The 23747-nt window shown below is 40.7% G+C and overlaps 2 protein-coding genes and 1 long non-coding RNA gene across 7 annotated transcripts; all 3 read right to left on the bottom strand.

Annotated features, from left to right (window-relative positions):
• Positions 1-77: 77 nt before the first annotated feature.
• On the bottom strand, positions 78-5000 carry batf (basic leucine zipper transcription factor, ATF-like). The gene is made up of 3 exons (XM_034527292.1): positions 4665-5000; positions 3552-3656; positions 78-938 (listed from the first exon to the last, which is right to left on the bottom strand). Exons 1-3 carry the CDS (start codon positions 4725-4727, stop codon positions 732-734), a joined length of 375 nt encoding a protein of 124 aa, XP_034383183.1. The 5' UTR covers positions 4728-5000; the 3' UTR covers positions 78-731.
• A 6300-nt stretch (positions 5001-11300) lies between these two features.
• On the bottom strand, positions 11301-15536 carry LOC117727360. Its single transcript, XR_004609038.1, has 3 exons — positions 15429-15536; positions 14540-14593; positions 11301-12380 (listed from the first exon to the last, which is right to left on the bottom strand). It is a non-coding gene; the product is annotated as an uncharacterized LOC117727360 (long non-coding RNA).
• A 1798-nt stretch (positions 15537-17334) lies between these two features.
• zc3h14 (zinc finger CCCH-type containing 14) lies at positions 17335-22413 on the bottom strand. 5 transcript variants are annotated; one of them, XM_034528031.1, is made up of 17 exons: positions 22262-22413; positions 21885-21927; positions 21659-21773; positions 21434-21474; positions 21146-21320; positions 20690-21014; positions 20420-20586; positions 19921-20021; positions 19664-19822; positions 19418-19495; positions 19077-19233; positions 18762-18958; positions 18527-18665; positions 18285-18424; positions 18056-18138; positions 17734-17840; positions 17335-17546 (listed from the first exon to the last, which is right to left on the bottom strand). In XM_034528031.1, exons 1-17 carry the CDS (start codon positions 22295-22297, stop codon positions 17543-17545), a joined length of 2067 nt encoding a protein of 688 aa, XP_034383922.1. In that variant the 5' UTR covers positions 22298-22413; the 3' UTR covers positions 17335-17542. The 5 variants fall into 5 exon arrangements, with proteins under 5 accessions (XP_034383922.1, XP_034383925.1, XP_034383924.1 ...); XM_034528034.1 differs by having other exon boundaries at positions 19077-19176; positions 22262-22404; XM_034528033.1 differs by having other exon boundaries at positions 19664-19819; positions 22262-22404.
• Between the last annotated feature and the right edge of the window lie 1334 nt (positions 22414-23747).

The raw sequence follows: 23747 nt of genomic DNA, 5'->3' as shown, positions 1-23747 counted from the left end.
AACACCAGTACAGATTTCACACAGTCTGCTCGCCAGACAAGGACAAACACTGCAGGAAGACATGAATAACAACCATGTGAAGGTCAGAAAGTATCACCTACAAGGCTTCACATTTAATAAATATATGTTTTCCCACATCAGCATTGTCACCAGTACACAAGTCGAGACTCGTTGAATGCCCGTTCCTCACTGGACAGACGTATCTTTGAAGGATTTTTTTTTTCTTAGGACTCTCGACTTTACATTCTCTTTGTCCACAATCAAATCTGTCAAAAAAATCTCCTGAGCATTATCGATCTACACTTACACATTGAAACACATTCATAAACACGAGAAAGTAAAACATGACGAGATGACAAAAGGGGCTCTCCATGACACTCAAAATGTACAAAAACCCTGCACCGCCTGAGTCACCCGAACACACAGTAGGTTGTTCTTTTTCTCCCAATGTAAACATCGACTGGTTCGTAACCATTTAAGTTCACATACAGATCACTGATATTAATCAGGTGAAAGCAAAGAGATGAACACAAGCAACAATAAATAGTTTTGAACACTGCTTTTGACAGCATGGGGTCTGTACTGTCATTGATTGGCAAACGTACTGGCCGGTCATGTTAATGTTCATGTTTTAGAACAATGATCAACACACACAGACACGTTCCCAGTCCGTCTTTTTCTCCATTGAGGTCAGTCGTCGGTTCGCAGCACGCCCTCGGTGGCCGCTCGGGTCAGTGCTGGTAGTGTGGCACGGTGATGTGCTGGTGGTGGTAGCTGCTGTGATGGGGAGGGTAGAGGAGGTCGGGGGTCTGAGGAGCCAGGCCGGTGCACTGAGGCTCGTGGCTGCTCAGCACGGAGGACAGATACTTGGCCTCCTCCGTCAGCTGCTTCACCTCCTTCCTCAGGGCGGCGTTCTCCTTCTCCAGGTTCTCACTCTCCTGCCAACGCACAGGGACACCATGTTTGTTTATTAGTGATGCAAGGTTTTTTTTTTACTGTGAGGTGCGCAAATGACATGAAAGCAGTATAATAGCCGGTTTCCACACAAGTACTCTTTGCATATGTTAATGCTTTAACCACACATTTAAGTATATTTAACCCCTGAACATATTAATCTATTAAAAATGTATTTCCCTTATGTCTGTCGGTTGGCTCACAGCTAGCATCATAATGAGGCTGACATTTGTGGTTTTGACTTCAATTTCTCCGCAATAACTTCTGGATGGCGTGCCAGTATATCGGCCCACTCATGTTCCCTTTAGCATAACATGTCATAACTTTGGTTCTCCTCTGACTTTTTATCTGCTTTCCATCTTCTGGCCAAAGTTTGAATCTGTGCAACACATTGGTTTATGATAAAAAATACGTGGCAAACGAATGTCTTTTCAATCAGCTTCTCACTCAGCAAACACGATCATGCCGGTGAACTTTATAAACTATGAAAGATGAGCTTTAGCATCTTAGCATTGCCATTGTAAGCATGTTAGCGTGCCGGCTTCAGTCCTTGACTCAAAGCGCCACCGTACTGTAGACGTGATGCTCAATATGAGTACATTTCAATATTTTGCACAAATGCTACTTGAAGAGTAAATGTACTTTTAAATGGGTTAAAAGGCTAACACATTGTATTTGTGTGCAGTTAAAACAGTTGAAATAGGCCTTTTACACTTTTACATAGCAGGGTAATAAACACAGTAACTGATGAAATAAATTAATTATTGTCTTATTCAATACACTCCCAGAACCCTGCCCACCTTAATGGAACAGGGCCATAATTCATGTTATTTATCACACCTGTGCAACTGTTTTGTATTACCAGAAAAACACACACCAGAACTTAAGTAATAAAAGCATTTCCACAGTCTTAAAGGAACGTGTAACTTTATATTCAAATGGTTTTCATTTCCATACTGAACATGAGTGAAGACATGTATTGTGAGTTCATAAAAACACATTAAAAATCTTCAACATGCCTAACTTTTCCTGAGCTACTTTATTTAAAACATGTTTTTAAAGTGGCAGTGTCCTTCAACATCAACCCTGTGAATACTGATTCACACAGAAAGTACCACAAATCAAAAGTTAGATGATGAAAGTACATTTTCCAAAACAAGCTCTCACGAAGATCATAAAAGTAGAGCAAACTGTGTGTGTGAGAAAAAAAAAGTGTTTCAGGTGTGGGAATAGGACGGAGGAGGGGGGAACCTTCCACTTGGTGAACGAAAAGGTCATCACACCATGGCCGAACGATTATAACGCTGAGCTGTGGGTCCTTTCTGTCACAGCACCTTTGGGCAAACCCCGTGTACATGCGTCACTTAGCTAAATACAGCCCACTGCTATCAGCGCTTTACCAGAAGTGACTGCCTTTTTCTCCCCTCCTGCCCACGGTATACAATTTACGCAGAAGAAGAAAGAAAAAAATACTACTGAAGAAACAGGAAATAAGCCACGGTGTCACAGAGAAGGAAAATTTGCCTTCCTGTTTATCTAGCAAGACGATGACAGAGAAACCACAGAATGTGTTCTGTGGTCCCCTGGTGCTCTCTGTGACTGACACACTTGAAAGACATGGATGTTTTACACTTCACGGGGAGGTTCTCACGTATTAAAAACTCCTTATCTGCCAGCGTGGGTTTTCTGAAGGTCAAACTCCCTTGACTTTATCGGATGAAGTTCACAGAAACAGCTGCTCTGAAAACATCCCGGTGACAAGAGTACAATGCAACACTGATCAAATTGGCTTGAGCTCGAACGAGGAAGTCCCACAGATATGTGGATAAGGCCTCAGCATGTTGAAATGTGTGCTGGTGTGACGGCATGGAGAGTTATTGCAGGTGGACGCGTGAGATAGTTGCATCATCGGCTGAGAGGTCATTGTGTTCCTGAGCCAGTTAAAAGAAGATCTGAGAAAGGCCTGCGCTCTTTTTTTTATAGATGTTTTAGTTCAGTAAAAGACTCCTTATGTGTCCAGTCAAACAAGTATAAACACAGACTACCGATCACGACGCAGAATTAGCAGCATGAGAAGAATAACGGAGGGCATCGGATAAAGTGGCCGTCCCGAACGCCCTTCTGTCATCGGCGCTGCAATCTCTAGTGCTGGATTCTGCTGCAAAAAGGGAGTGATTGCCCACACGTGCTAATTTATTCCTTAAGCTTCTGCAAACACACAGAGCGGCGGCGGTCCAAGTGGGCAGCTCGACAGAGGCCATGACACATCGCCACATGGTCAGGTATAAGAGTTTCGTAAATATAGTGCAAGGCCATTCCCAGAGGCTGTTCCCAAAAGCCTTACTTATGGCCGCAGAAACATGTTCACTAATGCTGCTCAACATCCTCTGGTATGCACCTGTATAGTCTGATTTGTAACCAGCAGTGCAGTTGGGGCTTGAAATAAGGCGTGTGCATCCAGAGTAATCCTTCAGTTTCCCATCCTTGCTAAATATGTGCAGTACTTCATCAAGGAACAGTCATATCACAATGCATTGCTTTTGAGGTCAAATATATTTTAAGAGCGAGGTGTATATTGCAAAGAGAAGCCTCCTCACCAAGTGCAGGCTGTCAGCTTTCTGAGTTTGCCTCATCCTGCTCTTCTGAGCCGCGATCCGGTTCTTCTCTCTCCGCATCACCTTCTTCGCATCGTCCGAGGAGCTCTGATAACGCACAAAGGTCGACAATTAACTGGCGTGCGCCGTGACACACACACACACACACACACACGCACACACACACACACACACACACACATCAAGTGGCAAACCGAGAGAGATGTTCCTGAACCTGAGAAAGTGAAGACCAGACTGAGCGCGTCACCGGCTGCTGCCGGTGAGGTTCATGTGTGAAATGGAGGCGTCGTCTGTCTCAATGACAGTTGGACAGAAGTCGGCTCAACTTGACACTAAATGTGGAGGGCAGGCTCGGGGGAGAGGCTGAGTCACCGGTTAGGTACAAGGCACACCCTGTTTCGTGTCTCGAACACTCGATTTTCTTGGTATCGTAATAACTAATCCACTCCAAAATGTCAGTTATACATCAAAGAGATTACAAAATGCACTCTCTAACGTCTTCTGGATTGTCCGTTAAAGCCCAGAAGCAAAAGGATGCAGCTGAAAACTCCTTTATCCACGTACGAGTGACGCTCCCAGCATGTAACTTGTATAAAACATTTGATTTGCACAAGAGAATGAGCAAGCAATGTGCAAAGGGGACTGGCACATGTGCAGCAAGTCTCACGTGCAGGGACACGTACATTAGTAATAATAAATAATGATACAGCACTTAACACGCTGGCTGTTCCTGACAGCTCTCCCATCATTCACAGTTTGAGGAACTTGCTGAAACAAAGGAGTCCCAACAACTTGGACAAGTGATACATTTTGCAATTGACGAAAGCCTCGAGTGGAGGCGAGTCACGACTGCAGCCCATGTGTGCATGAAACACTTCTGAGAAACTGTGAAGAGAGCCGACGGAGGCAGAAGAACCTCTCGTTGACAGGCGGTGAGTGGCAGCCCACGAAATATGCATCACTCGCTCCAATCACACATTTGGGAGAAATCCGACCAGGGTTTCAGCCACAGGGTTTGTATTTAATCTACAGCTCTTCAGAGTAAAGTCGGATGTAAACAAGTTGCTGAGAGGGAACGAGGAAGAGCACACTTACCGGCCTGCTTCCAGGTGATGGGGACTTGTAACTTGTGTCATTGCTGTCAGAGCCCTGAGCCATAGCCAACCGCGGCGACGGAAACCGTGTGTCTTTGTCCACTTCTGCTTTGTGTTCTTTAGTGTGTGTGTGTGTGAGAGAGAGAGAGAGAGAGAGAGAGAGAGAGAGAGAGAGAGACTCTGTATAGCAGAACGAGTGCTAAGAAGAACTTGGCTTAATGAGTCTCTTTCTTCCCTCTTTTCTTTCCCTTTCTGTCACTCCTCCTTCTCTTTCACTCTCTCGCTCGCGCTCTCTCGCTTTATCTCTCCCCCCTCTCTCTCTCTCTCTTTCTCTCGTTCTCTGACACACACACACACACACACACACACACACACACACACACACACACTGTGAGACTAGCTGTTTGCCTAATTAGATGTATCTGATGTGGCTTCTGGTAAGAATCTGGGTACGTTGCATTAGACTGGAAGTCACATGTCTGATGGAAAGTTAAAGCACATAAGGTCATCTTGTAAACTCCAGAAAAATAACATATTGGGGGTTTAGGTTATAATTAAAATACAAAGGTGGTGGGTATTACCAGTTTCAGAAAAAAGTGTCAACTACTTACCTAGCTGACTATATGTAAGATCAATACTATTGTATGTCGAACCTAATGTTTGGTATAGTGGCAAACTTTCTCCTAAAAAACAGATATTAACGTCGCTGAAACTGTTTTTTCTTGTGTGATTAGGGGTATTAGACATCCTGGGCATTCCCTTCCTCTTTTGTTTTAGCAGCCATTTATGATATGTTTCGACCAAATCCCCAAGAGACAGCGCATCCTAAAACTCCACATGGATGACTGAGTATTCACACTTCATGGTAATTTCCAGAAGTGCACCACGTTTTCTTGCCAGCTGCAATAAGGTGAGGCTGCGTCGAGGGCTCCACCAAAACCCCACCTCGAATCCCCTCGTCACCCTTTCACTCTAAATGTCTCTGTGACGTAGTGAAGGAGTGTGGGGAATCTTCCAGAAAATGCATAGTTTGAGGAGGTTAAATATTCACCGACTGTGTACCGTGGTGGTGTGGCATCAGCGTTATTAAAAGGTCATGCGAAGCCGCATGTGTGATTTCTTGTATTATTTTCTTGTTTACCCCCATCACGAAGTAGCATTTGGTGATGCAACAAGAAGAAGAAGAAAAAAAGAATCAGGACCAAAACAGCTTTGCTTGGCAGAACAGCCCTCCCACACAAAAACATGTTCTACCATCACAGGAATTTTTGAAGAGCTCGGGCACGGCCAGACATTTCTAATACTTGGCATTTAACGCTGTCCAAAAGAGTTGAGGCTGTAAAAGAAAAAGAAAGAGGAGAAAAGCTGATTAGTCAAATTCTGCTAAAACCACAAGCACAAACACAACACAAGGAGTTCATTTCTGGATCTTAAAGGACCTCAAGGTGCTCGGGATATGACAAGCCTTGAGCTCCTCAGAAACTACAAGATCTCATGAATGTTGAAAGGATTTTGATCCCCAAAAAAAATGTGTAGAAGAAGAATGATTTATTTATCTATTTGATATCAGAATGACGAATGTTTCCAGTGACCTATAGCTATTCCATCTGGAGATTATTCAAACAAAGGGAGCTTTTTGTTCCTTTTTTAATCAGGAGCTCAATCGAGCCCCCCGAGAGGCTGTAAAACAGGCCTGATGAAACAAGCTCATAAAACAGAGTTCAAGATGGACGCGCTCGCTCACGTCCATCCTGAGTCACATTCAGTAGAGGGGACGGCTCATGAGAACACTTGACTGCTCTCAACAGTAGTCTCTCTTCTTCTTCTGGCCCCCGCTTAGTTGGAAAAACCCCCGAAGGGCCATTTATTGAGATAGCAAACTGAGATGCCCTCCTTTGTGGTGTTGCTTCTTTGGAAATGACTGTGGGAGGTTTCTAATAAGAACTAAATTATTGAGGGAAAGTGAAGACCGTCAAAATAACATCGGTAGCCTACACATGTTTAAATATACTGAACACATTGTTCACTTCAAAGCAAAGGTCATTTATGAGTCAATAAAGTCCAGTCTGTAAAAAAAGATATGTTCAGGAGATATGTATGTACTGTAGTCCTAAGTATGATGCTGACATAAAGTTACTTTAATCCAATCGCAGATATATAGTTTGGTTACGTTTTTGGTTTACTTTTGTTTGGTTAATATTGGCCAATAACATAGTTTTTGGTCAACCACAAATGTCACCTGTTTGGTGGTTTAGGTTGCTCTTTGTTTTAAAATGATTTACGACAGGAAACATTTCTGATGTGAAAGAATGTTGTTTGTATTAGTTTGAGGCAACACTTCCTCATCATCATCAACCAAACAGCATGTTTGGTCCACAAATGATCCATTTGATAATCTGTAACTCTGTCACAAATATCAAATGTCACTCTGTCCTAAAATCATGGATTAAGAGCAACACTTTGATAGCACCAGCTGCTGGAAACTAACACTTGATATGCGAATGACCGCATTTGTGTTCAAAGGAAGGCAGTAGGGTTCAGGTAGATTTGTATCACTATCTGTCGATAATTTTAATATACCTATTAAAACACAGTCTTTAATTTAAACATACAACAGCCAATGTCAAAACGTTGATGTTACAGTACACCACCGACATTACAGCACTGTGAAAGCCTGACGTGTGTATAATATGTGTATAATATAAAATATAAATTGAACTGACGGTTTGATTAAAATGCTTGAGTAGCGTCATCTACCTCATGAAAAGTATCAAGACAAGCTACAAAGCACTGAAGCCAGAAAAGATTGTTCTGATCCTGGTTTTACTGGGATGGGGTTCGATTCCCTGCAGTGTCCTGCAACTTTTTTGGCATTGACATGAAAGACCATATTATTTTCACGCCGAGAGCGTACGTGTAACCGGAGTCAAATTCCATGTATGTGCACAAATACATGGCCAATAAAGCTGATTCTGATTCAGAAGTAGGATAATTCTTCAACCCATAATAGAACACGTTATTCTTAAGTTTATCCTAAAAAAAAAATCACCAAATACATGGTTTTCACTGAATAACTGGAAAAATAGATTCCTGAAAAGTATCTATAGCTGTCAGACAATGTGGGGTAAAAAGTACAACATGTACCTCTGAGAGGGAGTGGAGGTGTAGAAAGTAAAGTACCTTGAATATATCACATGCCATACAGAGATATGAATACCCAGGTATTTGGTATTCCACGTGACCGCCATATACCGAATATAATCCAAAACAGATACTGTCAAAGCTTATTTGTCACAGCCAGAATGTCTGAGAAATGTCATCTACAAGTATAAGTATGGTTGATGTAGTTGCAGGTGTCCTCCAGGTGGAGGCAGTGTATGACACTCAGAACAGCTGCTCAGTGAGGCTTTTTCATGTGAATAAGAAGATAAAGAAACACCGATATAGCTGCTCTTTGGTGTCAATATGTAAGGTGTGTAACAGTAGATTAAAAACGAGTAAAAGAATCTGGGTCCCGCTGTATTACTCAGGCTGCACTCCAGCGTCTATTCACAGGCGCGATCCCACTACTGAGCGGCACGGGGGCTTTGACCTGCTCCGTTTCCGACCTGGACCGGTGCACCCCTCCTTAGACGACCTGGTGGTCCCGGGCTCCCCTAGGAGCACCATATCGATACCGAACTTAGTGCGGACACCCGATCGGCATAGTGCACTGCAGCTCAGAACTCCTGAGCTCAAACGCTCCGCCAGACTCAGCCTCCCAGTAACTTGGATTACAGGCGCGCGCCACCGCACCCGGCGAGGAAGAGGAACGTCCATAGGCCTTTCGACTTGGACTAATGTGACGTCATCATGCTGCTGCGGCTTCTAGTGGCGTTAAATCAAACTGCTGCTGCAGAGATGAAGGCTGATGAAGCCATAAACCATCACAGATAACCTGACTATAATTAGCTAATTGTGCCCGTTTGGATCACATTTTATTGACAAATTAAAGTCTCAGAATATTGATAGTTATTTTTATTATCTGCATAACAGTTGACATCAATAACTATGGGCCCAGTGTCCCTTGTACACAGAGCATATCTATGAATTTGTCAGAATCTACAGATGTGTCAATTTTGACAAATTGTTATCATTGCTCTTTAATTAAGAATGTATTTTACTTCTTCAAGTCTAACATCTATGTACTGATCTGCCTGACAGTTTGCCTAATTGATCAGTGAATGCATTTGTGGTCATTGATACTATACTTTCCCAGTAAAACTATCATTTCCAAAAAAGTTACCATAGTCAATGGTGTCATCATCAAGTGTGCATGCTGCCTCTTCCTGCTTGCCTCTGTAGCTCAAACCTCTTTGGCCGATGAGCTTCATCACATCTATAATGCGCTCCAACACTTGTCGCCTCCTGTGGACTTGCTCTCTATGAAGCAACATCTGAGGTCCCATGAGAAGGTCCTGGATCGTACTCCTTGAGGATCTGAGGAGATATGTTGGTCTTCCTCTCTGGTCTGCGTCCTTGGGGGGAGGGCGGGAGGTGGTCGGCTGGCGGGTGGCTGGTTTAGGGGCGGTGGGACGGGCTGCGGGAGGCCAGCTGCGGTGGAAGGTGGGGCTTTGGTTACAGGGAGCTGGGGGTTGTGGCCGAGGTGTTGAAAGGAAGCACGTGGAGGCTGGATGGGATGGAGCGTCGCAGAGCTCGCAGTTAAGGGAAGGGCGGGAAGCGAAGACTCTGCCGTACAGTTCTGGGTCGAGGGTTCCCCAGTACGTGCCCTGGTTGAACTGCTGCACCCGGCCGGCGAACAGGACGTGATAGGTGTAAAAACCCGTTGTTGCCGAACCGCAAGGCTAGGTTGAAAATTAGGGTCAAGTAATTGTCGAGCTCGGGCCTGCGGTCGGGGAGGGCCGAGCAGATGACGTCGCGGTACAGGGAAAAAGTGTAAGCGAACTCCGTTGTGGTGAGTTCCTTGGACCGGGTGGGGAGAGGCTGGCTGAGCTCGACGGGGCCGAGGACGGTAAGAAGTTCTCTAGGGGTGTGGGGATCTGCTCCCTTCTGCCTGCCTCCGGTGTTGTGCCTCGGGACTCACGTCGGTCCATTTAGCTTTTAATAATTTAGACTATTTTAACTTACTTTTCACTCTATTTGTGTTAAAAATAGATTACATTTTGTTTTTGTTATTTGAGTTTCTCTTTAAATGTGTTTTTATAATGCACATATGAATAATATGTACTACTGGCACATTGTTATCATTCATTTATTAGGCTAGCAGTATATGAAGATTTTCCCTCTGAGAGGTTGTTGTGGTTATCAACTTTTATACATCCAAAGCACATTTATTTTTACTCACACACATTGTGTATGACCTATATAATAGTTTTCAACTGAACATTTTCACCTCAATTATCAACAGTGATGAAAGTCCATAAAATAAAACTCAAATAGGCTTCTCTATGTTAACGTCCTGCATTACAATTTTCACAGATGTGAAAGTACAGACAATTTTATCAGTAGAATAAACTTTGGGTTTCAAACATAAAATTATTCACGATGCTAAAAAATGTCCCTTTGAATGTTTTCTGTTTATTACTTTCCTATAACTATTAATAAAAGTATTTATTGTATTTTAGCCTATAATATTTGGTCCTTTCCGACTCAATCTGAAGACATTCAAGAAGTATCACAAAATACAGTTGGCCTAAAACCGTACGGCAAGTTTAGGTTACAGTCGAAGAACAGAGTGAAAGGAAGTGGTCTATTTATTTATAACTGTACTATGATATAGCCTATACAGGTATTATATATCAGACACTATTATTCACTGAAAAAAATGATACTTTGGACTAACCTAAAAAAAAATCACTCTAATTTGTTACAAGTAAATGTATTAGTTTTTCTCAAATTATATTTTTGATTTGGTTGAAACCTAACATTTTGATTCAATATAAAGTAAATAAATTACATTCATACAAAGTAAAATTATTATTTATTATAAAGTCAATTTTTTCACTTTGGTACAACTTAATTTTTTAATTTGGAAAAACCTAATATTTTGTATTGCAACAATTTTACTTCACCTAAATTTATTAGTTTTTCTCAAATTATATTTTTGATTTGGTTGAAACCTAAAATTTTAATTAGATAAAAATCAAATTATTACTTTTGAAAAAGACAAAAAAAAATTACATTTACACAAAGTAAAATAATTACAAACCAAAGTTTTTTTTACATTGAAACAACTTTATTTTTCAATTTGGAAAAACCTTATATTTTCTATTACATACAGGCAACGTTTTTACTTTGGACTAAAACTAATTTAAACACTAATTTGTTACAGGTTATTTTATTAATCTCAAGTTACATTTCTGTTTTAGTACAAACTATCATTGCAATTACACAATAATCAGAAATTTAATTTAGTCCAAAGTAAAAAAAAAAGTTACTTTGTGTAGATGGATGAATGAATGAAAAAAAAAAAAAAAAATATATATATATATATATATATATATATATATATATATATATATATATATATATATATATATATATATATATATATATATATATATATATATATATATATATATATATATATATATATATATATATATATATATATATATATATATACACACACACACACACACACACACACACACACATACATATACTACAACTTAAAACGTTTACCATGGACAAAAGCCACATTTGCTAGAGTATAAAACATTTTGTTACAATCAGTGTAATTTAGTTTACACTAAATAATAAACAAAATATTGACAAAAGATCAACATAAATCTTGACATGAACAATATGGTTACATCTCTTAAATTGCTAGTGTCCAATCTTGGAACAAGGGTTTGTGCATAATGAGTTAAATCCTTTGTTGTGCATAACAAACATGTATAACATGCATAACAAGGGTTAAACCCTTTGAACAAGGGTTTGTGCATAACCCACTGTAACAAAAACATTACCAGTGCTACTGAATTGTCGTGAATTTAGCATTTTTCACATTTTCAGTGTGCAGAATTAATACAAAATGAACATTTTTCAAACAAAGTCTGTTTCTTTACCTTCCATTATCGTGGAGTGTATTTGAATACAAGTTATATAACAGAACAAAAACACATGTTGTATCCAAATGTCTTTTCATTGGTCCAATATTTAGAGTTTGAGATTCAGAGTGCACACTCTGCGCGTCATCTTTTTTGGTTCAATCTCCATGATTATTTTTTGCAGAGCATCAAAAGTGTATTTGAGGTCACTTGGGTAGCTCAAGTTTAGAGCATAAATGAGCCCAAATAACATAGCACATGCATGCGCTACTGATGGCAAATCATTAAGGACTTTCACACCATCGATAACAACTCCAATGTCGTGTGGCGGCTGGAGGCGATCCTCCTCCTCCCTGAAGACAAAAACTGCCATTTTTCACCTCAAAAATTCATATCATACAGGAAATTAAAACTGGTATACTAATGGTGCGTTCACCATTGTGAATGGTGCGTTAAGTTTACAAGGGCATCTCCAAAGTCTCTGTCTTGGTACTGCAGTCTAAAATTCCCATTCAACTCACATACTTTTCTGACTTCATTCAACATCTGCTCTATTGTCTCTGGAATTCCATCAGGCAGAATTAGCTTCCTGGTGTCATCAGAATCCAGAATCACTCGCAACTTGGCTGGTCTTTTCACTGCCATGTCAGCCCATCCAAAAGGATCTGTTAAAAACATGAATGAAAACAGTAATATTAGTGTCATAGCATTGGCCATAACATCAAATTCATATTCACAAATTCATTAATATACAACCTTATGCATGAATGTATCTCTTCAGAGAGATGATACGCTGTCCAACTATGTAGTGAGCCAAAGGATAGGGATCTGTCAGTTCATCCACACCAACAAGCCGTAGTTCTTTAGGACTAGATATGACCAAGCCATAAGCTCGATAATGTTACAGGTACCAGGCATCCACTTTTTTGAGTGTGAGCAGTCCATATTAAATAATCAAACTCTTGCAAAAGTTCATCAACAGTCACTCTAGACACAAGATAAATATGTTCTAGCTTCAGTAAGAGAGAGGCAACTTTGATCTCAACATTATATGGCAAGTCGTTTAACTCCTGAACATTGAAACTAGAGTCACCTAAATCGTTTGTACTTAAATCATCTGACGGCTCAGTACCAACACTATCAATCTGGATACTGCCAGAATTATTACCGTCAACAGAAAGACTTAAACTTGACTCCTGTTTATCAAGTATTCCTGACTTTAAGTCATTTACTGAACAACCCTTATGATTTCTGCTTCTGTGAGTTCGAAATGAACCATAAATATTTGTTTCGTATGAACACCCCTGAAAAACACAAACAACTGTTTCACTGTTTTTTAGATGCTGTGCTATATGTTGAAAATAGTCTTTTAAATTAGAAAGTTCACAGTAATTGCACAACAGACATTTAAAAGGTGGTCCGTTCAGTTTTTGAGGATCGCTGATGACATCTTGACAAGTGGCTCAAAAGTGCATTCCAGGTCTTGCAGGTACATGGACCGTTCAAATGGATGCACGGATAGGAATGGCGGCGGCCGTAATGTCTGTGTTCTAGCTTATAGTGTTTAAGATGCTCTGATCTTCGTGAAACAGAAGTACCAGTCTTTACATTTCCACATTCATCGGAAGACTAGGAAAAAAAAAAAAAGGACCCGTTTACACAATTGCCTTGTAATCATTTTTTTTTTTACAAATGCAGCATGGTACATTTGCACCTTGTTTGTTTTCAGTTAGGAACTTTTTTTTTCTTCCTTTAAGTAAATTTGACTAGAGTTATTGTTATTAGTCTGATCACACCATCCTGAACATCTTCACATACTCTTCAATAATTAAAAAGTTGGAATAGGCAAATAGGTTTATACAGTTTGAAACACAAAGAAAGTGATTTTATGTATGGCATGATTATCTACAATTCAGTCATGCAATGATTATATATAAAAACTATAGTAAATGACTTAATATTGAATGTATGCATTTATTGTTTGGTGAAATCTATTCACATTACATTGGGTGGGTAACTTCTTGATTAGTTTTGACTAGGGTTGTCACGATACCAAAATTATAACTTGTTATAACTATCTGCCATAAATATCCCATTACCCGATACTTACGATACCAGAATTCGATACCACAAATACGATACTGGTATATTTATCTATAATAGTAATAAATAAAACATCTGTATGGTTCCCTTTTTACCAGCTTGTTCCAGCCCAGATTTTTGAACACTTAACAAATGTCATTAATATTAGCCTAGATATTAATGAAAACTACATGGTGCCATCATAGCATTGATTATACACGGCTATGTAGGCCTTTTGTCTGCATATGACCAGATGACTACATAGTTCCTTTCATAAGTATGAACAATTGTAAAGTTCATATTTTAAATCTTAATTCATGGAATAAATATTTTTTTTCCTTCACAAAAGAAAGAAAGAAAAGAGAGATCCACCCTCAGGCTCCAGCAGCATGTAGCCATTTTGCATCAATTGCGTTTCATTTAGTACACGCGTGTGCATTGTGACCTCATGATCACATAGGCTTGTCATTAAACTAGGCTAAGGCTACTCATGTTAGGCTATGTGGGTGAGCTTAATGTGTGCACCATGTTTATAATCACATTTGATTACCTGTAGTTCTTTGAACTCTTTGAAAAGTTTGGCGTGTCTGTCTGAAAGTTGCTTTGCCATGTTTGACGTGTTGCCTCCCTGGTCTGAGAGACTTTGAAACACTGTCTGCAAAGTGCTGCAATTATATTTTGGGTTTGTCATTCACATTTAAAAATACATGAACATGTTGACAGTTGTCATATTGTGACTTACCAAATTCAGCAATATGGCTACAATGTCAGACCGCTACAGGAAACAGCAGCAAACCTGTAAACAAAGGAAAAAGAGAGAAATAATGTTTTTTGTGAGAGCACTATCCATAATTGTCACTACACATTTAATTAGGCTTTAGACATACTGGAGGTATTGTACTATACTGCAAAATACTGACAGCTGAAAGAATGAAATATAATGTTGTTCCTCATTATCTAGTACTAATAGAGGTGTGCTGAGACACTTATCTGCATCTGTTCAATCAAACAAAATCCCCCCCACCCCAGTGGATAAAGATAGGGTTACTGGCTTAAATACAATGTAAAACATCGTTATTTTAATTATCAACTAAAAACCACAGGCTCCAAGCTTCATTTTGTTGTATAATTTGTGGTATTTGAAAGAAATTAAGTTGTCCCCACACTGCGAAAGTAGGCTATAGTTGCCTGAACAGAAAAGCACATGGCTAATTATTATGCAGAATGACATTGCTTGCATTGAGGAAGAATATAGCGATTGCTGTGGCTCTGTAACCATGTGGGATGTGGATGCCAAGCAGCAGGCATTACGTTAACAGGCGTAAATGAGTTAACAGGCGACATTAGCTAGCTGGCGCTAACGCGATGTTAGCTAGCTGGCGCTAACGTTACATTAGCTAACGCTACGTTTGTTTCATCCTCCTTAAAAGTCAACATTCTTGCAAATGTTATTCAACCTAGCTGTCGTTCGCTTTTCTTCAGTCGTAGAATATGTAAGTTAGCGCACGTTACGTTAGCTAACGTTATCGAACATGTGCGAAATATATAGACAGTTGTACATTCTGCCACTAACAATAAATATGCATGGAAAACGCATGTTCCCTTTAAACAACACAATTTATAATTATTACCTTTTTTAAATGAGTTGACTTGAAGAACAGACGATTTTCCCATCAGAAGTTCAGGCGAAGCGAGGTAATGGCGGAAATCAGAAACCACAGAGAGCGTCCAGGTGCAACGTCATATGGTCACGTGGTGGTCACGTGACATGTAAACCTCTGGTCTAAAGTGAAAATACGACTTTTACTTAAAGTATTGCTTTTCATTTTGTCTATAGGGAGTGCTTTTTGCTTTTACGCAAATTAAAAAAACATGTTTAAACCGGAAACCATAATTTTTGATTAGACCAAATTAATAAATGCACTTTACATGAATGACACAGTTGTTTCACTTTTTTCAGTGTAGGTTTCTGTCCTGCTGTACAGTCAAACATTGATATGGCTGACAATCATCAGGGTCAAGTGCTGCTGATAATACCAGGTATTTGGTATTCCACGTGACCGCCATATACCGAATATAATCCAAAACAGATACTGTCAAAGCTTATTTGTCACAGCCAGAATGTCTGAGAAATGTCATCTACAAGTATAAGTATGGTTGATGTAGTTGCAGGTGTCCTCCAGGTGGAGGCAGTGTATGACACTCAGAACAGCTGCTCAGTGAGGCTTTTTCATGTGAATAAGAAGATAAAGAAACACCGATATAGCTGCTCTTTGGTGTCAATATGTAAGGTGTGTAACAGAAGATTAAAAACGAGTAAAAGAATCTGGGTCCCGCTGTATTACTCAGGCTGCACTCCAGCGTCTATTCACAGGCGCGATCCCACTACTGAGCGGCACGGGGGCTTTGACCTGCTCCGTTTCCGACCTGGACCGGTGCACCCCTCCTTAGACGACCTGGTGGTCCCGGGCTCCCCTAGGAGCACCATATCGATACCGAACTTAGTGCGGACACCCGATCGGCATAGTGCACTGCAGCTCAGAACTCCTGAGCTCAAACGCTCCGCCAGACTCAGCCTCCCAGTAACTTGGATTACAGGCGCGCGCCACCGCACCCGGCGAGGAAGAGGAACGTCCATAGGCCTTTCGACTTGGACTAATGTGACGTCATCATGCTGCTGCGGCCTCTTGTGGCGTTAAATCAAACTGCTGCTGCAGAGATGAAGGCTGATGAAGCCATAAACCATCACAGATAACCTGATGATAATTAGCTCGTGTCCGTTTGGATCACATTTTATTTACATATTAAGTCTCAGAGTGTTGATAGTTATCCTTTTTTAAACGTATGCAATGTACTTATCTGCATAACAGTTGACATCGATAACTATCGGCTCAGTCTACCTTGTACACAGAGCAATAATTTTGCCTGAATACACAGCTGGTGTTCATGTCAACATAACTGCGTTATTATTACTGTGACATGCAAGTTAAGAGTGTATTTCTGCTTCTCCAAACTAGGACTTGCAGACCTCTTGTCCCCAAAGAATATTACACACATTGTTTTACTCCCTTTAACCCTCCATCTTGATATTATATCTGAATGAACGTGTGTAGACGAAATACAAATTTTGACTTCACTCATACATTATATTCATACAAATATATATAAATATTATATTTCAATCTGTGTCGGCATCTCCTGGTTTACTATTAAGGAACTTATATTTAAAATGTTAAGTTAACATCATGTTAATGTTGATCAAATCTTTAAGCTTACTAGAGGACATTACTTTCCATGTACATTGTTATATTTTTAACTGATTATTGTATTTTGCATTTGGTTCCATGTTCTCTGCGTTCCCGTCTGCATGGGACTTGATCTCATCCTTTGAGTAGAGAGCAAAACAGCCGACAACTATCCTGACTTGGTAACTACTTTATCCTTGCACATAAAAAAAATAAAATAATCATCATCAATGGTGAACAGCTGCACAAACCAATATCATACGGAACATGATAAATGACAAAATAACATACGTTTAAAGTTCACTGTTGCGTATTTTAATATTCGGAGAGAGCAAAAACCGTTTGAGCTTACAAAACAATTCATTTAAAAATGAACGCAAACAAAACATTAAAATGAAATGAAACAACAGTTGAAGAATGAAAATCAATAGACACAGATGGCGAACATCATCCAAAGCTTAAAATGTTAACCATCAGACTGTCAGACTCCCTGGCCTTTATTAGCTGTGAGAGAGAGAGAGAGAGAGAGACACACACACACAAACAGCAATTAGTGGATGAAAGCATTACTTATTTTATTAATTCACATTTTATAAAATGTATTGGGTCATTAGTGCATTGGTTAGATTATTTAATGCGAGGGATATTACATGTCCACCATATGGAATTTAAAATGCCCCCATCTGCTCACCTGCTCTGTGTTTTTGTCCACTTCAGGGCGTGTCTCGGAGGCACCGCTGTGGTCGGGTGGTAGAAGGTACATCCAGTTCGCTTACACTGAGCCGCGAAGCGACAAGGCTGCGGACGAGAGGCGCCAACATTTAGAAAGTCTGACCGCAACTTTGGGTTGGTGCAAAATGTCTCGACCGGAGGCAAGAGCGCAAAAGAAAACTGCAGCTTTTCAAAATGTAAGCCATGAATATTCGAATGACCATGACAGATCAGAGCACCACACCCACACTTTAAAAAAAATAAAAATAATAATAATAATAATAATAATAATAATGTTTTACCTTGGGATGATAAAATGGACAGTCCATCTTCTTGCACTCTGGGAAGAAGCGGCACACACTGGCAGTTTGCACTGGCTGCACTGCTGTAAACGCAAAGACTCCAAGTTAGAAGATCTTCACATCACCTTTATGTTGTGGCTTTAGTCGTAGAATCTAAATACACTCTTACAAATCTTAGTTTGTATCATAGTTGTCGGGACAGTTTGTGCCGAGTCACTGTAATGAGTACCTGGCCTGGGCGGAGGAGCAGCTGTGCTTCTCCGGCTGACATGAGTGAAGGGACAGTCCGGCTTGGTGCATCTGGCGTCGTATTTACAATTGGGATGCACAAAAAGGCATTTATCCCCAAACTTGCAAGTGGGAAAGGTCCTTTAGAGAATCAAATAGGAAATCACCAAAAAATATTTAGTGAATGGCGAGCCATAACAACTCTTATTGTTATTATTATCAGTATATTACAGAGATACTCACTTGCACTGTGTTGTAGGGTGATGGTACATACACTCGTCTCCACTTTTACAGACCGGCCAAAACCTGCAGCGCTCCGTCACCTTACGTTTCTTTAAAGAGACGGGACCCTCTTCCGCCATCTCAACCTCCATCATATCATCTGTCAAAAGAGGACAGGATGTACGTTGTTTGAAATGCAACAACAGATAAAATGTGTATTATTGCAGTAAAGAATTACTGTGACAAGACCCCACACCTTCTGATAATGCGACTCTCCCCTGTAGTCTGTGAAGGATGCTGACTTTGGAATCCCTGTTGACGTGGGCGGTCGCCTCGGTGACCTTTGAGGGCGGTCTCACGTAATCCAGCTCCATCTCGCACTCGGCGAGATTCCCCAGTGGGCTTGGTACCCCATCCAGTGTCACTATGAACTTGGGGCTTGCAGAGTCCTTACTGGTGTGAAAATAGAAACGCTCATGTATTAACAAAAAGAGCAGCAAATACTCATTACATTTGTGTGCGACTGTGTGTGTGTGTCTGTGTGTGTGTGTGTGTGTGTGTGTGTGTGTACCTGGCCTGGACAGTGCGTGGTACAGCAGACTGGAGTTCCCCTTTGACCTGAGGAGGCGGCTGGCTTTTGGTTGAAGACTCTCCCAGCTGCGGTCGGCTCACTATAAAGGAGCGGGTATCAAACGGCTTTGTATCACTGCCCTCAGCAACCTCAGCACCTAAATAAATCCCAAACATCTCAGTCTGATGCGAGACTAAAGACAATCCAGTCGGAATCTTCTGGGATATCCATAATTAGTTACTACTTTTACATGTTCGCAGTAGAAAGAAAAACATGTGCGAGAGGAACTTTTTATTGTAGCACATATCTAAAGAAGCCCCATAAAAGCAAAAAAGACTCACCATAGTCACTCTGCTCTCCTCTTTCATTGTTCTCTGCTAAATCCATCTGAAGGCGAGAAGCTAAAGATCTCACTGGAGCTGTGAGGAAACACATCAGTAGAGTCATCGGTTGAGTAAATACAAATTATTTTACATTTGTTTATTAGTTTAGCTCACTGGGATTCTGGCTTTCAGGTCGCAGATTGTTTAAAGCAGTTATCAGGAAAAGGCACACCATGGGCTGCACCAGCTCTACTCTTCACCTACCAGTGCTTCTGGAAGGAGGTAGCTCTGCAGAGGTGTAGGTCTGAACCCTGGGGGCCAGGCTGTGGAGGTGCTCCTGGACCAGCTGGATGGCTGCAGTCATATCCTCACTGCTAGCCATACGGGTACGAGGTGCAACAGGAACAGTCTTCCTCTGCGCTACTGGGGTTAAAGGACAATGTCAGGGATAACAGCAACTGCTTAAGATGCTTAAACTGCAGCAAATAAACAAAATGTTCATGGCAACCCATTAAACATACTTGTGGGGTAGGATGTAGTTCTGGTAATCGAGTCTTGAGCCTCAGAGATGGCCTTCAGTATCAGATTCCTGTTGGCTTGCTTGGCTGGAGGGAGAGTGGGCCTGAAGCCATAGACACCACAGTAATGTTAAAGTTCAGCAAAGACTTTTAGCTGTCTGATTATTTAAAAGATCAGTCAGTGGTGGATTGTGACAAAGGTCTTATATAACTACTGCAGTGTAAAATATGGATTCTAACTGAATGCAAATACTTTGGACAAATCCAATTTGCTACATAATTTTGGTTATTAACAGTCCTTGCAGGCCGTCTAATTCAATAATGTATACCACGTTAAAAAATATCACATGAGGCATTAACACTGACTTCCTTCTGGAATATTTAGAGTCAACAAGAAGAATTAATAGAATCTGAGAATTAATTACATTTTTGTGTTTGGTTTTCGTATAAGAGATTTACTTTAAAGTCCAAAGTTTACTAAAAAGCTAAAGAAGACACTGACTTGCGTTCAGGTTTGGAGGGTAGGGACACTCTACTGGAAAGGCTTCTGCCTCCATAGCCTGTATCCTCCTCTTCCATGTCGTCGCTGTCCTCATCTGCCGCTCGGTTCACTCGCACCACTGAACTCGCTACCGGCGCCTTACGCTTCCGTGACAACTCATCCTGCTGCTGAACAAAGACGAAGATCATTAACATGATGGATCCTAACCTACACCCTTTCGGGCACCATGTCCACTAAAAGTTGCTGAACACATTCATTGAGTCCCAGTACCCTGCTGGATCCGGTTCTGGAGGTTCTGCTACTTCTGCTGTCCTGCTGCCTGGAGTGAGAGGATCCTTCTGATGATCGACACGTTTCTGCAGAGCTTAATGTTGTAAACTTGCTCTGACCCGGTCTGTAGATTTCAGCTGTGGGTCTACTAGCTGCGCCGCGTGATCGACCATGGTTGGTGCCCATCTCTACAGGATCCTCGGCGATGAGGTCATCATCATCCATCTCTGGCTTGATGTCAAGAACCGCATCTAAGGGGTGCGGCTCCATGAGGGGCTTAACCGCGGAGGTAAGTCGGGAGGAACTCTTCTCCAAGCTACCTCTCCTGATAACAGACAGAGGTATGCAAGTTTGTACATTTGCAAGGTCTGTCATGTGTGCCGTTAAAGAAAATTGTCGGCAAACATTGAATGTCAGAACATGACAACAAGAGAATTCCAGCTTTGCATTAAGCACCTGCTTTCATGAGCGGAACTGGACACACGCGCTTCAGTCCTATCAGAGCGGGAGCTGGACACCGTCAGCACCTTCAACTCCTCTGCTCTGCCGTCCTCGCTGATAGATGACCGGTCCGTCCCAGCCAAAGTATCACCATCAAACTGGATCGGATTTCCACTTAGGGATGCGGGCTCTGCAACAACCGTGTAGGCAAGCGGAGGCAGAAAGGATGAGCTTTGTGTAAAGATGCTAAACCTACAAGCTATGTGCAATCTGAAATTATAAAAAGAGCTCTACATGACTTACCGACTGCAACGGATCTTAACTTCTCAAGGACACCCTGTAGCCTAAAAATCAATTTAACAAAACAAAACATGTTACGGCTAGAACTGGTAGTAGTAGTGTGGAAATGAATAACTGAAAAGTGCAAAGGGGTTGGGGGTTCATGCTTCTTTCACATGTTACCAAACAAACAACACAGTGGAATTTAATAAGACAGGAAATAGACACGTTTGACAGTTTTCATCATACCACACTGTGAATTTATAAGTGTTGTTTCCAAGGAAAAGGGAGAGATCGTCAGACATCTGTTGAGAGGTTTTCTTGTTTGCAACCATCACCATAATATAGTCCGGAAGCTCTTCATCTGAAGTCAGCAATGAGAAGAAACACGTTAAATTACTTCATGTAAATTGTGTGATCCGAGTATCAAGCAGCTCACGTCCGTGACGACTAGGCGTGAATTCTGTTCACTTACCAATATATGCACCGAGCTCTTGAAGCTTGCCTTTGATAGCCGCCTGAAAACAGACCAAAAGTACAGTGAGGTGATGTCGCGCGAGCTGAACACATTCATAAACTAAAAGCTAACACACGATAAAGTAGCGCTGCGGATCATTGGGACAGAAGTTTCCTTTAACGAAAACAAAAAGCTGCCAACGTGTCTGCGCAACCAGCCTGGCGTGCACGGGGCGATCAGTCCACCTCCACCGGCCTTGATAATCAAAACCTGTCCGTTAACGCTGGCACGCGTATATGCGTAGCTAGCATAAGCTAGCGACGCATACAAGGTAACCCGTAACCAGGCCGTAGGTCCATTTAAATACGTCGTATTCAGCATACACTGCTACTCACTCTTATTTTCTTGCTTATTTCTGTCCCGATCTCCATGGTTGTTGTTTAACTCAAGTAAATACGTTATAAAAAAGAAGACGCGACTTATACTCTAGCTTCACCGCTAACCAACAGCTAACAAACGGCGACAACTGTGACGTCAGCTGGCCGACGAAGGGAGCCGACCAGGGACAAAACAAGGACACAACTATTTATCTTATTATCTTATCTTATTGGTCTATGATCTATCTATGACATTGTTTTTTCATTCGGCAGTTGTATTGTTCATGGCTATCGTCTCGACGTGTAAATGAATAGCACATTACAGTAAGGTATTGAACAATAAAGTATCAAGCTCCTGCACACTGTGCGTTTAAAAGATAAAACTACAACATATTTGTTGTAACGCAGAAGGAATCAAATCACAAATAGCCCAAAAATGAAACTAATAATTTATTTCAAAATCCACAAAATGCAATAGATGAAAGAAAACTTGAGAAGTAATGCCAAATAAGTTTTTATTTTATATATATATATATATATATATATATATATATATATATATATATATATATATATATATATTTTGTTGTTGTTGTTGTTTTATCAACAAGTATATTTAAAGTGGAGGTGGAGCGTGAAGAACATCATATACCTGTGTACAATATTGTAAATGTGTGCTGCTGTTTTCCTCCCTTTATAGGTGATAGCAAGGTTGTATGTGTGTATAAAGTGTTGTGTCTGATTTCTATGTGAATGAGCAACAGCTTCTAACAACAGCTTATTTTCCAGTTTTCTCAGGATGTTCACAATCCCGATAGGATACAAATCTGTAATAATTTCGGTTAAACAAAGATATGGAGATCAGATGCTGCAATACTCTTTTTGTTGTATTGGTAGTTGTGCTGTGCAGTGATACTAAATTCAATGACATTTCCATCTGAGTGCTGCATCCACAAGATGGCGGAAGAGACCATTAAGAACAGAACTGTGATATTTAATATAAGTCATATTCCACAAATGGAGGACTTACTCCAACAAACAATGATCAAAACTAATTCAGAAACCTAAACCAGAAATCCCTGATTGACCATTCAAATGTAAATTTAGTGATCACTGGAAAAAAAAGATTGATCATAAAAATACAGATTTAAAAGATTATGGTTTTAGCATTAGTCTTAAATCTGTAAACTGACATACTAATCATAGACGTTGTACCTCAACCTGAAAACATTGTGGGGCTGCACGTTGAAGAAATGTATGTTGCAGCATGTTATAGTGAAGAAAAGAAAAAGTTTATGAAACTCATGTTAGTGTTAGAATTTAAGTTCACTTAAATTTAAAATGATGTTAAAATGCTGTGTTTCGTGACACGTGTCTTTGACTTTCTAATGTTCATAGCTGTATGTTTTCCTCAGATATTATTTCCTGTTTTGCAGCCCCCTCAATGCCAACCAACAATGACGGGAAGGATCTTGCTCGGCGTCTAGACGAGCGTCTAACACTC

Source organism: Cyclopterus lumpus, chromosome 24 (assembly GCF_009769545.1).
Source record: "Cyclopterus lumpus isolate fCycLum1 chromosome 24, fCycLum1.pri, whole genome shotgun sequence".
NCBI lineage: Eukaryota > Metazoa > Chordata > Actinopteri > Perciformes > Cyclopteridae > Cyclopterus > Cyclopterus lumpus.
This window is presented reverse-complemented; position numbering and strand designations above follow the sequence as displayed.

Coding starts and splice junctions, on each gene's coding strand:
- batf (XM_034527292.1), bottom strand. CDS start 4,727: ATGGCTCAGGGCTCTGACAGCAATGACACAAGTTACAAGTCCCCATCA. Junction 3,657..4,664: donor CATCACCTGGAAGCAGGCCG/GTAAGTGTGCTC, acceptor GTGCGTTATCAG/AGCTCCTCGGACGATGCGAA. Junction 939..3,551: donor AAGCTGACAGCCTGCACTTG/GTGAGGAGGCTT, acceptor GTGCGTTGGCAG/GAGAGTGAGAACCTGGAGAA.
- zc3h14 (XM_034528031.1), bottom strand. CDS start 22,297: ATGGAGATCGGGACAGAAATAAGCAAGAAAATAAGA. Junction 21,475..21,658: donor ACTTATAAATTCACAGTGTG/GTATGATGAAAA, acceptor ATTGATTTTTAG/GCTACAGGGTGTCCTTGAGA. Junction 17,841..18,055: donor GTCCATTTTATCATCCCAAG/GTAAAACATTAT, acceptor TCTCGTCCGCAG/CCTTGTCGCTTCGCGGCTCA.